This window comes from Triturus cristatus, chromosome 5_1 (assembly GCF_964204655.1).
Source record: "Triturus cristatus chromosome 5_1, aTriCri1.1, whole genome shotgun sequence".
NCBI classification, from domain to species: domain Eukaryota; kingdom Metazoa; phylum Chordata; class Amphibia; order Caudata; family Salamandridae; genus Triturus; species Triturus cristatus.
This window is the reverse complement of record NC_140587.1, coordinates 39,994,017-40,010,575: the sequence shown is the minus strand read 5'-3', so window position 1 is coordinate 40,010,575 and position 16,559 is coordinate 39,994,017. Positions and strand designations below refer to the sequence as shown.

Here is a 16,559-nt window from a genome sequence, read left to right as displayed (position 1 = left end):
AATCGACCCCCGACTTCCGGCTTGACTTCCGGCTTGGCCTCCGGCTCAACCCTGATGCCGGTGCGAGAACTGCCTGGCCCGAGCTGTACAAGACATTGCGGATAGCCGCGTGGAGTGCCCGAGGGAGGAGCCGAATCTGCAGCCAGGCACGGCAGAGCGAGAGAGCCGGAGAGAGCCTGTTTGCCCGTCAGCCAGTGAGCCCGCGTTTTGGAGCCTCAGAGTTTGAGCCTCAGTGCTGACTGGGCCTGGCCTGGGCTGCTCCCCCCAGGATTGTTGCGATTTCCATCTGGCTTGCCGTTGGTTGAAGCAGTGCCATTGGGAAACACCGGTCCCTTGCACGCGTTGCTTTAGGGCATCAGGGAGGGGTGCGGTAGCAGCGAGAGGCCGGCAGTAGGAGGAGGAAGAGGAAGGAGGCAACGTGGGCAGACACCAGATGTAAGAGTTGAGAGCCTAACCCAAGCCCCCAAGCCCCCACGCCGCACTGTCCCAGGTTCGCCCTCATACCTGTTCATTATTTATCGTTCATTGTTTAGCACTGGACACCTCCCGCTAGGAGGCAGGAATAATCATCGTACATCGAGAAAGGAGGGGCAAATAAACTGCTTACATACCCTGTGGAGCCACGGAGAGTTGCCTATAAGCGAAGAACTCAGCTCTGGCGTTAGGGCAAGCACAGGGATGCTCAAATGAAATCGGGGACAATCCGCCAAGCAGTAACAGGCAGAAAAAAAATAAGCAAAAAATCAAAACTCAAAAAATCCAAAGAGGATTCACTGTTCAATCAATCAGTAAAGGTAAAAGGCTCAAGGGAGAGGCTGGTTTCTGCACCAACGCCATCAATAACAATGCCAAGCCCGAAAAATAAAACTGGGATCCGCAAATTCTTTTTTTTAAAGGACCCTATGGCGGCATTATATGCTCCAACAGTTGAAGCCGCCCAGTTGCCAAGTCCAATTCTCCCCGACAAACCAAGAGCCAACCCCTTTCGGACCCCAGAAGATTCGATCAAGGCTTCATTTAGGGAATTATTCACACAAAATAATATGTTATGCTCAGACGTGGGAAAGTTAGTAACCACAACAGCTCAGGTATATCAGACAACGCCCATGATTTTAGCCACCACACTCACAAATAAATTTGAAGAGATTGCAAAATCCCTTAACTCGAACGTTCCTGAGCAAGCAGTCAATGCTGTATTAGAGGGGGGTACTGAGATCCCCATGGAAAGGAGAGCACGGTCTAACTCCAACAACAGTTCTGCAGCCTATAATATAGCCTTGGACGGCCACATAACCGCAACGGGATCAAAGGTTGGAAAATATTTGGCATGCCCCAATGAAGATGGCCCCACCAACTGAAAAGGGACATATGATATAAAAGAAAAATCAACAAAACCCTCAGCACAGGTAGGCCCTATGGAAGAAGGTCCTGCCAAATCATTTTCTATGCTAAATGACTCTAATTTGGTGAAAATTCTGGAAATATTGGAATCCAAGAGTCAGGAAAAAAATCCTCTAGGAAACGACTCACAACCAGACTTAAGTAACAAAACCCCACAGGGTAGATTCAAAATAGCCGTATCGACACCCCTAAGTTCACCTGGTAAGCTAGTTTACCAGTGCTCAGTACCTGTGGAAGATTTCCAATGTTCCACGAGAGCAAGTCAACAAAATCTCTCACCACCAATAACCATTTCTTCAGTCAGCAGGATTGAGCTCGGGTCAGAGGCCTCAGTGAAGTATAACGAATATCAGTCTAACACACATTGGACCCAAACTCTGATTCATTCCCTGGAACAAGCCATAAGGGTTTTGAACTTCCAATCAGATAAAATGGATGTTCAAATTGACCTCGTAAATCTCATCGCCAGCCATATTTCTGGCATAAACTCCAAAATGGACCTAATAACATCTTTATTAACAGGTAGGGGAAAGATGGACCAGTTAACAGATAACAACAGTCAACCTTTCACCTGCGGCTCAATTATAGAGAAGCTGTCAACTCTCCCTGAAATCCTAAAGGATATTTTAGGGTTAGTAAAACTATCCTGTAACAGCAAGCAGTCTAACCAACCGCAAACAAACGTCGAGCAAGAGGAAAAAATAAATTATATCAAACTAACTATAGCGGAAACTAGTAATGCAAACGTTACAGAGAGAGCGGAGCAGCAGGTCCAATTGGATCTAACAGATCCCCATATAGACGCCTTACAAACCCTTTTGAAGCCCGCGGGGGTAGCGAATCCCACAAAACGGGAAAGAAAGTGCGCAAGGAAGGCCAGGCCTAAACAAAATAAACAGTTAAGCCCTGTTTTGGAGAAAACTTCCCCGCCAGTTACAATAAAAACATCACAAGGGGAAAAGACCCACTCCTCCCCTTGGGGGGCCACACATCTGGAAATAGAACACACTAATACCCCTTAGGCTTCCAGTGAAACACAACAATGTATTACCTCCCCTCCCATACCTCAAAAGAAAGACCAAATCCTTCAAAAGGGTGGAGGATCCTCATTAGAGGGCAAAGCACGCCAGAAATTCAAGCAGGAAGCAATTCAAGCGTCTGGCAAAAGTGAATCCAGGCGTAAAAGTGGCCCAAATATAGAAATACAGGTCAAGCCCAATGAGGAAATGAAAAAAGGCCAAGAAGGGGGAGAGCGGAAACCTGTACCAGCTAAGATGTCCCAGGTATCCACATCCCCCACGGCCCAAAATCTTACCAACCCAATAGAGGTCACAATAAGTGGAACAATCCGACATTGTAAGCTCCACCATCCGGATTCCGGGCCGGTGCAAACAGGGAATAACATAATTAGCAAATCCGGCCCGATGGAACGGATAATGGCGGAGGAAAAAGCTGTCCTGAAGGACTGCGAATTACGTTCCTTAAATGGCTCGCCACTAATAACAACATCAGAGACTGGTTGTAAAGAAAACCCATATTCCTGCTTCAGCGTCCAAAATCAATCAGAGGGGTTTGAATCGAAACTGCTATTTGTTCCAGAATATAAGACCAACGGAATACAAGACACATTAAACAGAGGGAACCTGTTGAGGCGATTTAAAGAAATCCCAGAATTAAAAGGAATTAATTCCCGAGATCTAATAGCCGTTGAATTTAAACAAAGTCTAAGGACGGGAGTTGAAGAGACCCTGACTACCTGGTCCTCAAAGGACCTGGTGGATAGAATACACTCAATGAGTACAAGGTTCGGAGCATGAGGAATTACGCTGAAAACTTATAAATGTCCAAGATATCCGCATCCCCTCCTTAAAAATACAAAAGACTGGGACATACCGGCGAAAAATATTAACACATGCGTGCGAGGTGCACGTTCAAATTCTCCCGCCACGCCATTCAATGAGGACAGGTCAAACATAACAGGAAGCATAAGAAACCCGGCGGGACCTTCTCTGGAGATGAGGGATTGGTCCTGGGTGCCAAAAACATTAAACAATAAGCATACCTAATGAAGGAAGGAAAAACTTAACAGGAGAATGGAGGCCGGTCCCCAGCTCGGAAGAAGTCAGTTCAGTTAACATTGCGTTTTGTTCATGGAATGTCCACGGCTTTAAAGATATGGGGAAGGACCACGAAACATTAACTTTTCTTACTCATCAAGATATCATCCAGCTTCAGGAAACCTGGAATATGTCACCAATTTCCATCCCAGGATTTATAGAATTCCACATCCTGGCTGAAAGATTCTCAAGCTTTGGGCACCCAAGAGGGGGTCTTTCAACCTTCGTAAACCAAAAATTGGATTGGTCAACCGAAGAATTGGATACGGGGGCCGCATGGGTCCAAGTGACCAAACTAAGAGGTAGACACTCGCCCGAAGAATGTAAGTGGCAACTTTTAGTAATTAACGTTTACATCCATCCTGAAAGGAAAAAACAGAACGAAAAATACACTACAGTAACAAATGTAATAAAAGCATTGCAGAAAAGCCATCAGTACTGCCAAATGATTATCTCGGGTGACTTCAATTGCAATTTAATAGCCAGTACTTTGCATGAAAGTAAAAGGCAGGATAAACAGGGAGCTAGAATGCTAATGAAACAACTTGAATCTCTCGGCCTGACAATCCTGAATGGGAAAATTCCGGGTGATATCCCAGCGGCAGTCACATTTCTGAGTGGAAAAGTTGCTTCAACGATCGACTTTGTCATCTTAAGTAATAATCTGCTCTCGCAAGTCGATACCTTTAAAGCTATATCACGCGTCGAAAGTGATCACCTTCCTCTTATTGTAAGAATGAACATCAAAGCAAAGTGCGCCCAAAAAAATCAAGTCTATAGTGCATTACCGAGAAAAGTTCAATCTTCGAAAACTTAAATAGCTGGGAGGGTTCCCACAAATTATACAGGAGACATCTAGGGAATTTTTGGGCAATCAGGCAATGCAAACAGAAATCGGCTGTGTTAAAATCTGGGAAAAGCTGGTCGAGTCATTAGTCCACAGATTCCCAGCTACGAGGGGTCGCTCCTCAAGGACAGTCATCAAAAGAGAGCCCTGGTTCAATTACGAGCTAAGAGAACAAAAAAGAGGTCTTGCACGAGAGGTGCGATCACAATTACGAGCAGTAAAAATGGGTAGGAAAACAGAAAAACGTAAGCTGTGCCAACTGAGGAGCAACTACAGGATGAACTTGAGGTGCGCAAAATTAGCGCACAAGAGGGGTATCTGGATAAACTTATTGAACGCAAGTAAAAAGACCAATAGTAGCGACTTCTGGGGCATTATAAATAAATTGTCATCGGGCACAATATTACAGCAAGAAGCGGGAATCGGTCAAGAAACGTGGGTTCACCACGTGAAAACCCTGTACAGCAACATAGTAACAGGCGCCGCAGAAGAGCTAAGCGGGCAGCATCTTGATCAAGAGGTAAAACAATCAGCTCCCGACCTGGATTATTCGGAAGGCAACGCAGTAAGTTCAGAGGCACTTAGCCAAGAACTAACCAACGCAAAGGAGTTAAGAGGTTTTATATTAAAACTCAAGACCGAGGGAGCGGCAGGTCCAAATGGCCTTCCAAACGCTATTTTTAAGAGCGATCCAGCCTTTTGGTCCGTCCATCTTACCCCTGTCTTCAACGAGATCTATATACGAGCTAATGTCCCGGTTTCCTGGAAAGGGAACATTATCCACCCCATATTTAAAAAGGGTGACCACCGCAAACTAGGCAGTTATAGATTGATCTCGTTGATAGACGTGGAAGCCAAGCTCTATGCTTCTTGCCTGCTGGTCCAGCTTCAAGATTGGATGGAGGAGAAGAACAAAATCCCCAAGTTCCAGACGGGCTTCAGGCAAGGGATGGGCACCTTAACTAACTTGACGATTCTAGCACTTTTAATTGAAAAAGCGCACAAAAAGAAATCGCGATTATTCGCATGCTTTGTGGACATTAAATCGGCCTTTGATCGAGTAAACAGGGGTCATCTTTGGAAGAAACTCAAGTCTTGGGGTTTGCCAAGTATAATGCTTAACGCCATAACCACCTTATACTCGGGTACCTGGGCCAGAGTTAAGTTGGGCGACGGATACAGTACAACCCCAAGTATCCACACGCAGAGAGGCCTGAAACAAGGATGCGTTCTAGCTCCTAGTCTTTTTAATTTGTTTCTTTCAGACATCGCACCGCACCTTGAAAAAGCTGATTGCCATCTACCTAATATGGCCAACGAGTCAGTCGCCATTTTACAATACGCAGACGAAATTGTATTGCTGAACCAAACCCCAATCGGCTTACAGAGATCTATAAATAATCTAGCAACCTACCTGGAGCAGGAACAACTTGAGTTAAATAAAGAAAAAACAAAAATCATTTGTTTAGTGGATCATAAAAAAGCTAAATTTAAATGGTCGGCTAACGGGGCAACAGTGGAAGAACAGCGCTCATACAAATATCTCGGCGTAATAATTGGGCAAAATGCCTCCTATAAAGATCATAAACTGGCTCTCAAAGCTAAAGCCCACTCATTAATTTACGCGTACAGGCTTCTACGTAACAAAATCGATTGCCCGATTTACATTAATTTGCTAAAAATTATGGCCGCACAAATTCAGCCCAGTTTATCGTATGGTTTAGCTACCTGGTGCGGTAAGGAAGCGAACTTACTAAACGACCTCCAGTCAAGGATTTACAAGGCCGTCTTCGAGCTGCCAAAATCTGCATCTCCCTCTCAGGTCCGTCTGGAATTCGGTCTTCAGCATCAAAAATTTCGGGGAATGAGCGGTTTTGTCAAACTGTGTCATAAATTTCGCTCTTCTAACCCAGACTCTATGGACAGATTATGCTGGGACGAAATTAGGGACCAGATGAACTCTGAAATACCGATCTCATGGGGCAGCTTCCTGAAAACATCTCTGGATGTGCTGGAATTACAAACCGCATGGGCAAACGGGAATGACAAAGAAAGTTTCAGCAAAGCTGCAAATGCTGCAGCAAAAAGGAAATCTTTGCTGGCTGACAAAAAAGATCTCACTAAGCGCCGGCATGGGTGGACGGTCATCAACTCGTACAAAACTTTAAGGCCTCAAGCTTATTTATCTGCTCACTTTAGCTTGCAGCTAAAAAAGAGTTTTACAAACTGCAGAATGGGTGTGCACGACTCAAAAGACCTGTATCCAATCTGGAAAAAGCCTTTTCTATCCGAGAACTGTCGACTATATGGTTATAAATCAGAATCTTTAATCCACTTATTATGTGCCTGCCCAGCTGTTCTGCCCCAAAGGAGACAGTGCTTAAAATTCATTTTTAACGTCCTGGACATTCGCTCGAGCAGGCAAGCAGTAATACGCTGGCTGGAGGGCGCGTCCATTATCTTGGCCTGCCGGGGTGTCAAATATATGACAACGGTCAGAAGACTTTTACATCAAGCTGACTGCGAGCAACCTGGATTGTAGTTATCCCCTTGTAGTCAATCCATCATAATAATTAATCGGACAGTAAGCTACGTCCAGTTGCCGGCTGCAAATAGGCAGCAAAGACCATTAAAATCTTGAACACTGGGGCAGCATCAAAACACTTCTCTCTTTCGAGGGGTCCCCATATTTTTATTTATACTGTTTAAGTTTAAATTGTACCCCCCACCGGAGTGTAACTCCGCCGCAAAATAGGCAGCTATGAGAATGTCTCCGTATGTAGGAATTTTTGTAAATAAATTTTTAACGTAAAGCAATTGCACCTTTTATAATCGTAATGTAATTTTTATCATGATTTCTGGTACATCGGGAAAGGGGAATTGTAATGATTTTAACTAATCAAACAATAAAACTGAATTGAATTGAAAAATATTGGACACTCAGACCCACTATTCAGTTTACTACCTTGCTGTTTGAACATAGGATTACTAGAGAGACCCCCAAGGACTAGCTGGTTGGCCTTCTGTTCTGAGCTACAGGGACACAACAACCTTGAACCGGCATCTGGACCTTGCCTGAATGGAGTACGGATCCTAAGTGGTCTCCAACCAGTCCTGGATCCTTGGAAATGGTGCTAAAGGTTCTGTACCAGCCTAACCCTAAAACTTGGGACTACGAAATTTTCCACCCAAAAAGTGACCCGAGAACTAACTGGAGACTGGCACCTACCTGCTTGCCGAACTGTTCGAGGTGCATCGCCTGTCAGCCTGATTTTGCAGTAGCTCCGCCTACATTTTTTGCAGCAGCAAATCCTGTTCAGCTGCCCCTCTTAGAAGGGGTATCTGGCCTTGTGTTGTCCTCGTCAGCTACAGTCTGCAGCTTTATCAATCTAGAGATTTTCGACTTCTAAAAAATTGACAAAGTCAGAACGTAGAAATCTTCACCGCGACTTTGTCAAGCTGCTCCCTAACGACGATGTGGGGCAAGGCACCTAGGAGTACACCAGCTGCCTTACCCCGCTGAACTTTGCCGTCTCAGAAACATTTTCTTCTAGATCTGAAGGTAAGCCAGCACCGGGCCCAATCCACTCCATGTAGCCGAACACTGCTCCATCACCCTGGTCTTGTGCGTCTAGACACCAGTCGTGGGCGCTTAGTTCTTTTTGGGGTTATTTTCCACCTTAAACGTTGAAAATTCATAACTCCAGTTCTACTGCTTCAATTTACTTTGTGTTTGAGTCATTTTACTTATTAAACATTATTCTATTTATTGTGTGGGATGTTTCTTGCATTGTGTTTCCACTTGATAACTGTTTGTGTGCAGCATAAATACCCAACAAAGTGCCTCTAAATTAGGCCTGACAGCTTTTGTGCCACACTACCAGAGGGGTAAGCACAGGTAAGTCTGTGACCTTTTCTGGTTCACCTGACAAGGATTGTGGTTGTTGCTTGAGAAGGGTTAACACCCCACTAAACACAAAAAACAATTTCTTACATGTGGCATTTAAACATCCCAGCGTACACCATTTTGCCGACTCCCAACATGGCTAGACCTTTCTGTGTGTGGAGGGCTCTAGCTCATCGAATAGGTGTGGCTACCTGGGGGCTACCTTGAAAAAACAGTTTGACAACGGCTTTTCCCTCTTTACCCAAGAAACCAGCTTGTTTGTCTAAACATAAGAGCAACCCCTTCCTAATGTGACTACCAATTGCCCTTCACAGGTGGAGGAAACAGTGAAACAAGTAACTCAAGAACACAACACACTCAACCCTCTCAGGGAGCGTGGTAACAGGACACACTGTTTCGCTCTCTCACTCATACTTGTCAACAATAAGATAAAGACACGAAGTAAGTTTATAATAATTATTTGAGCTGTTGTGCTCTAAGATGCAGTATTGTGCTACAATTAGACAATGAATGCATACCAAAAATATAATTAGCATGGTTAACAAACCATATACCATCAAAAGGTCTGCCATGTTATAAGACAGTTTAGCCTACCTCCTCCTTTCTACTGAAGCTAAATGATTATATATAATAGATCTCTGGGATAAGTGGCGGACCCGTATCTTAGCACACATAGGTGGATGTTCTACATCTCAGCTGACGCAGCACTCCTGCTTCAGGACCTTTGCTTCAGAACCCCTGTCCTCAGTTATAGGACAAGATATGTGTGCTCACAAACAGCAGTTGCATTCTCTTGCTATGTCTATGTGCTAGTGACAGACCAGAGAGAATAACAAGGGGCCTTGTTGTTTGACCTTGTCTAGTGTGTTCAGACTAAATCTCAGGAAAATAATAAAATACAAAAACATGTGCAGGTTCTGTGTGAAAATACAATGTGGGACAAAGGCAAGCGTGTTATGTAGTAACGTGTGCAAAAGAAAAGCGTCCTAAAACGTGCACAGTGAGGCTAAAATAGGGAAAGCACCAATGGGCCATGCAAGAAACACCCAACACGCCTTCTGGGCTCACACCCCCTCAGGCCGTCCTGCCAGAAGATCACAGCTCTTCCCCTGGGCAGGTCCTTAGTTCCCCCTTCCAGAGAGTTGTTCTCACCTCTCCCTAGGAGGGCAGCAGGCTATCTCGAGGACAGCAGTTGTGTGCAACCAAAGACGGTTACTGGAAAGTTTTAGGCAACAGATTGACAATTTTCAAAAATTGCAATTTATAAAATAGTTACATTAAACTCAACTTGCGCATCAAGTTAGATTTAATGCAGATTGATTTGATACCTTAAAGCTTCAACTTTAGCAGTCCCATTTGGAAGTTAGAAATACTGAGTTGTCAGTGTGTAACTTCACACTAACCAATGGGGGTACCAGTCTTAATACAGTGAAAACGACAATGCTGGGATTTTGCTTTCAGGACATGTAAAACATAACTGATATCTTTCTATTTAATATAATGCACCCTGCCTTTGAGGCTCGTTAGTCCTACCGTAGGTGTGACTTACAAATATTAAAAATGAAGGTTTTGGCTTTGCCACAGGTTGAAATGGCACAGTCGAGTTAGCAGTTTTAATGCTACTCTGCCAGCCTGCAATGGCAGTGCGGGAGATATGATACACCTGTCACACTTGCGGTGGCACAATAAGTATTGCAGTCCATGAGGAACACTCAATGTATAGACCCCGGGTACATCGGGTGTCATACAATAGAGATCAATGTAGTAGTAAACTTATGCCAATTTGAGATAAGCCAATTAAACATACACTTTTAAGGGTTAGAGTACATGCACCGAGGCCTGGAATGCAGGGTCCACAGGCCCTACAGAGTCATTACACAGCACTAACTCCAGCAACAGTAGGGCAAAAAGTATACGGGGGAGCTTGCAAAAAGAGTGTCTCACACTTAATTACATAATTAAACATTGCTTTTGTTCCTTTGCAACAAATACCCAAACAGTATAGAATTTCACCTACTCCTAAAATAAAAATAAGTCTTAAAAAAACAATGATAATAAACAGCATATTTCATGTTACGGATCTCCATACGCCATGATGTTTTCTAATGGGAATTAGTCCCATGTCAGCCACATTGCATTGACACTATAACATGGAATTTTGTCATAGTAAGAAATGTTTGATTTTTGCTTTGTTGTTGCAAATAATGTGTTATTGCACATTTATTTTCACAGGTGTGTGTCTACATATGTGCATATGAATTTATGAAACAAGTAGTATTTAAAAAAAGGACAAACAGTTGTCATGGGGAGGGAATCTTAGAAAGTGAGTGAATGGGGTAATACTGACTTTAAAAAAGCTCTTGATCGGACACCATGGCGATGATGATCTTTACCTTTATACTTTCAACAATTCCGCACACATTTATATTTACCAGTCATGTACCCTTGTGCAGGGCAAGATGGCAATGTTTATATTATGAAGAAATTCTAAAAATATTAGAATAAGTAAGGAGAAAGAGAGGACTTGTATTTTGAATTGGTCTTCTGGATTAGATTTTGTATCCATTCTATCTCCCAAATGCTGATATATTTCTAGTCCTCTTGCTTCACTAGTATTCCACATTCTAACCTATGAGTTTTCTACAATGAACGGATTCTCAGATTATTTTACAATATCTGCATTCTTGTGAAGCTTTTCTCATGTTTGCCACAATGAATTGCCTTTATTAAGGGTATCTAAGTGAAGTTTTTCCTAAATTCTTAACAATGAAAAGGTTTCTCATCAGTATGGATTCTCTGAGAGTGATTTCTTATGAGTAAAGCTTTCCCTACATTGTGTGCATAGATGCGGTTTCTCACCAGTGTGGGTTATTTGATGTCTTAAGATAGCTTTCTGCTTAGTGAAGCCTCTCATACATTCAGTACACCGATGCGGTTTCCCACCAGTATGGATTCTTTGACGCTTTAACAGCCTACCCTTTACAGTCAAGCTTTTCCCGCATTCTGTACACTGATAGGGTTTCTCACCAGTGTGGATTCTCTGATGGCTCAGCAGGGTACCCTTCTCAGTAAAGCTTTTCATGCATTCTGTACACTGATAGGGTTTCTCACCAGTATGGATTCTCTGATGGGTGAAAAGCGTACCATTCTGAGTAAAGCTTTCTTCGCCTTCTGTACACTGATATGGTTTCTCACCAGTGTAGATTCTCTGATGCTTCAACAAATTGCTTTTCACAGTAATGCTTTTCCTACATTCTGTACACTGATAGGGTTTCTCACCAGAATGGACTCTCCGATGCTTCAACAATGTGCTCTTCTCAGTAAGGCTTTTCCTGCATTCTATACCCTGATAGGGTTTCTCACTTGTGTGGAGTATTTGATGCTTCACAAAATTGCTTTTCACAGTAAAGCTTTTCCCGCAATCTGTTCACTGAAAGGGTTTCTCATCAGAATGGATTCTCTGATGGCTCAGGAGGGTACCCTTCTCAGTAATGCTTTTCCCGCATTCTGTACACTGATAGGGTTTCTCACCAGGATCGACTCTCCGATGCTTTAACAATGTGCTCTTCTCAGTAAAGCTTTTCCTGCATTATGTACACTGATAGGGTTTCTCACTAGTGTGGAGTATTTTATGCTTCAACAAATTGCTTTTCAAAGTAAAGTACTTTCCGCATTCTGTGCAATGATAGGGTTTCTCACCAGTATGAATTCTCTGATGGCTCAACAGACTACCCTTCCCAGTAAAGCTTTTCATGCATTCTGTACACTCATAGGGTTTCTCACCAGAATGGATTCTCTGATGGCTCAACAGCGTACCGTTCACAGTAAAGCTTTTCCAGCATTCTGTACACTGATAGGGTTTCTCACCAGTGTGGATTCTCTGATGGTTCAACAGCGTACCCTTTTCAGTAAAGCTTTTCAAGCATTCTGTACACTGATAGGGTTTCTCACCAGTGTGGATTCTCAGATGCTGCAACAAATGGCTTTTCATAGTAAAGCTTTTCCCACATTCTGTACACTGATAGGGTTTTTCCCCAGTATGGATTCTCTGATGGTTCAACAGCGTACCCTTTTCAGTAAAGCTTTTCCAGCATTCTGTACACTGATAGGGTTTCTCACCAGTGTGGATTCTCTGATGGTTCAACAAATGGCTTTTCATAGTAAAGCTTTTCCCACATTCTGTACACTGATAGGGTTTTTCACCAGTATGGATTCTCTCATGCTTCAACAGCGTACACTTCTGAGTAAAGCTTTTTCCGCATTCTATACACTGATAGGGTTTCTCACCAGTGTGGATTCTCTGATGGTTCAACAGCGTACCCTTTTCAGTAAAGCTTTTCATGCATTCTCTACACTGATAGGGTTTCTCACCAGTATGGATTCTCTGATGGGTGAAAAGCGTACCATTCCGAGTAAAGCTTTTTCCGCATACTGTACACTGATATGGTTTCTCACCAGTGTAGATTCTCTGATGCTTCAACAAATTGCTTTTCACAGTAATGCTTTTCCCACGTTCTGTACTTGGATAGGGTTTCTCACCAGAATGGACTCTCTGATGCTTCAACAATGTGCTCTTCTCAGTAAAGCTTCTCCTGCTTTCTGTACACTGATAGGGTTTCTTAGTAGTGTGGAGTATTTGATGCTTCAACAAATTGCTTTTCACAGTAAAGCTCTTCCCGCATTCTGTGCAATGATAGGGTTTCTCACCAGTATGGATTCTCTGATGGCTCAACAGCCTACCCTTCCCAGTAAAGCTTTTCACGCATTCTGTACACTCATAGGGTTTCTCACCAGAATGGATTCTCTGATGGCTCAACAGCGTACCCTTCACAGTAAAGCTTTTCCAGCATTCTGTACACTGATAGGGTTTCTCACCAGTATGGAGTCTCTGATGGTTCAACAGCGTACCCTTTTCAGTAAAGCTTTTCGAGCATTCTGTACACTGATAGGGTTTCTCACCAGTGTGGATTCTCTGATGCTTCAACAAATTGCTTTTCATAGTAAAGCTTTTCCCACATTCTGTACACTGATAGGGTTTTTTACCAGTATGGATTCTCTGATGCTTCAACAGCGTACCCTTCTGAGTAAAGCTTTTTCCGCATTCTGTACACTGATAGGGTTTCTCACCAGTGTGGATTCTCTGATGTATTAACAAATTGCTTTTCATAGTAAAGCTTTTCCCGCATTCTGTGCAATAGGGTTTCTCACCAGTGTGGATTCTGTGATGTTTCAACAAATGGCTTTTCACAGTAAAGCTTTTCCTGCATTCTGTGCAATGATAGGGTTTCTCACCAGTATGGATTCTCTGATGCTTCAACAGCTTACCCTTCTGAGTAAAGCTTTTTCCGCCTTCTGTACACTGATAGGGTTTCTCACCAGTGTGGATTTTCTGATGCCTCAACAGCGTAACCTTCAGAGTAAACCTTTTTCCACATTCTGTGCAGTGGAAGGGTTTCTCTCCAGTATGGACTATCTGGTGTTGCAAAAAACTGTTTGTCTTAATGAAGCTTTGCCTACATTCTGTATACTGATAGAGTTTATTGGTGGAATGGCTTGTCTGATGCATCATCAGTGTGCCGTTCTCACTGAAGCAATTCCTAAATTTTGTACAGTGACAGCACTTCTAACAAGTATGGGTACTCTGATGAATCTGATCTATGCTATTCCAAGTAAAGATGTTCTCACATTCGGTACACTGATTGGGTTCCTCACCAGCATATATTATTTTATGCTTCACTATTGAATCTTTTTGCACTTTCTGTACAGTGACATGGTTTGTAACCAGTATGGACTATATGACAACAGTGATTTCTTCTCAGCAAAGTTTTTCTCACAATCATTACAGTGAAAGTGTTTCTCACCAGCATGGATTATCAGTTGCTTTACCAGTGTGCCATTCTCAGTGTAGCTAATCCCACATTCTGTACAATTATAGCGCTCAGCACCTGTATGGACTCTCTGGTCTCTCAACAGGTTCTTTGGCTCAGTGGAGCTTTTCCCACATTCGGTACACTGGTACGGCCTATCCTCAGAATGAACTATGTGATGCCTGTACAGAGAAGAACTCTCAGTGCATGTTTATCCACATTCCATATACAGCTAGATTTTCTCCCCAGTAAGCATTCTATGATATTTCAACAGAAATGTTCTGGGGTCACGCCTTTCACACACTCCTTACAATGGTATGACCCATCCTCAAGATATTCAGATTAACTGCTCTAATTTCGGATTAGAATTACAATTGTGGGAGTCCTAAGTAAACCAAAGGTTTTCACACTCGGTATACTCAAAGAGATGATCTCTGGTGTGCATCTTTTAAAACTGTCCATAAAGATGAGCTCTGCATGAGATTGTTCACAAACTAGGTCTGTGTTTTTCCCTGAAGGTATATATCGTAGGGTGTGTATCCAGGTCCAACCTCCAGCCGAGGGTTTTCTCAGACTCTACACACTGGTACAGTTGATTATCTGGTGCTGGGGTGCTGCAGGTCTCTTCATCAGGTTCTTTGATTCTGTCAATGAAAAACACATCTCTGTGAGGATGGGAATGAAATCAAAGGGACTGTTTTATTTTAATATTTATACAGCACATCATTCATCTGTATGGATATCACGGTGCTAAGGACGGCACATTATAAGTGAGGATAAAGTTCTGACAGAGGGTCTCTAGGTTACTAAACAGGTCTTGGGAAACATGTGTTTTTAATTTTTTCCTGAATATTAGGTAGTCATTAAGAAGCCTAAGTTCTAGAGGTAATTCATTCCAGTGAGTCGCTGCTAGACGTGAAAAGGAGCGACCTCCAGCCCTGCTCTTCTTGATGCGCTTAGTTTTTGCCAGTGCCTAGTGGCATGACCTCAATTTCCATGTGGGTGCATAAAAGACGACTCTATCATGAAGAATTCTAGGGCCCAACTGGTGTAGGACTTTGTACGCATGGCCTAATAGTTTACATTTGGCCCTTTGTCGCACAGGGAGCCAGTGGAGCGTCCTCATGCATTCTTACGCTGAACTGTACTTGTTTTTGTTGCATACCAGTTTGGCTGCCGCAATCTGGACCATCTGCAGTCGAGTGCAGAGGTAGTCTGCCATACCCACAAACAGTGCGTTCCCATAGTCCAATTTGCTAATGAGCAGGGCCTGGACGGTGGTTTAGTGCGTTACCAACAAGAATGCCTAAGTTGTTTGCAGCCTGTTTAGGTGCGGGTGCATTGACCAGTGACGAGGGCCACCAGGTTTCATTCCAGACTAACTGTGCTCCTCCAAAGAGTATAATTTCAGATTTGTCTGAATTCAGTTTCAGACAGTGATCGGACATCCAAGCCACCATTTCCGAGAGGCATTTGGTTAGTCTAATCCTCGTATCTTTGAGCCCATCACGAGCAATCAACAGTTGTGTATCGTCTGCGTAAGAGCAGATACCGACTCCCCATTTTTCGCTGATTTTCGCCAATGATGATACGTAGACATTAAAAAGGGTAGGGCTATAAAAGGGACTATAAAGGACAGAGAAACTGGATGAGGAAGGAGTGATTTTGAAGGGGAAAGGCAGAGAAGGAGGGAGGAGGAAAGCAACGGGGTCTGCACTCAAGATATTTAGGTTTAATGTCACAGTTAGAGGATAAATGTGAAGTACACTTTTCAGATTGCAACTGGTGAACTAGTCGATCCAGTTGGTGTCTCCACCAATGAGATCAGAACTGATCAGACTGTTGAGTTTTGAAAAAATGTGTGCCCCTTAACATGACACTTAACTGGTTGCTAGCCCAGCTACAGCACTAGTACACCCAAGATTAACCAGTAACTTCTAGGACTAGTAGAGTGTGTGAACCGTCCCTCCACTAACTCAGACTCCAAATACCAGATCCCTGGAAGCGCCACTGGAACCGCCTTAGAATCTTATTGACTTTGTGAAGTAAACTCCCATAATGCAAGCAATATTGGATTACTTCTCTGAACAAATTAGTAGTATTTTAAATCTAAGGAGCTGTTTCTTAACATTGCAGACCTACAATGTCCTAAGGCAAGTTAGTTATCTCCTATAAAGCAGCGATTTGAGGGTGTCATGCCATTTAAAAAATCCATATAGAGATTTTGCAGTAGAATCTGTCTCTGCTTGTTCTCATTGACTAACTGGGTAAGGAAGCATAAAACAACCAACAGAGAATAGGCACAGACAACTGGTCTCTGGAGTAATATATTCTATATTTATTAACCCACTACTAGTAAAAGACACACATCAGTGAATCATAAATCACACAAGCATAGGTTATTAATAATTCTTTACAAC

General features: G+C 43.1%; 2 protein-coding genes across 2 annotated transcripts in view; both read right to left on the bottom strand.

Annotated features, from left to right (window-relative positions):
• Positions 1 to 8,714: 8,714 nt before the first annotated feature.
• On the bottom strand, positions 8,715 to 13,841 carry LOC146830106 (uncharacterized). Its single transcript, XM_085604299.1, has one exon. The coding sequence runs from the start codon at positions 13,839 to 13,841 to the stop codon at positions 11,862 to 11,864; it is 1,980 nt and encodes a 659-aa protein (XP_085460425.1). The 3' UTR covers positions 8,715 to 11,861.
• LOC146830105 (uncharacterized) overlaps positions 8,715 to 16,559 on the bottom strand; it is a 131,033-nt gene continuing 123,188 nt past the window's right edge. The window contains exon 4 of the mRNA XM_085604317.1: positions 8,715 to 14,783. Within this exon, the coding sequence (XP_085460443.1) occupies positions 14,716 to 14,783 (68 nt within the window). The 3' untranslated portion in view covers positions 8,715 to 14,715. The remainder of the gene's footprint in view (positions 14,784 to 16,559) is intronic.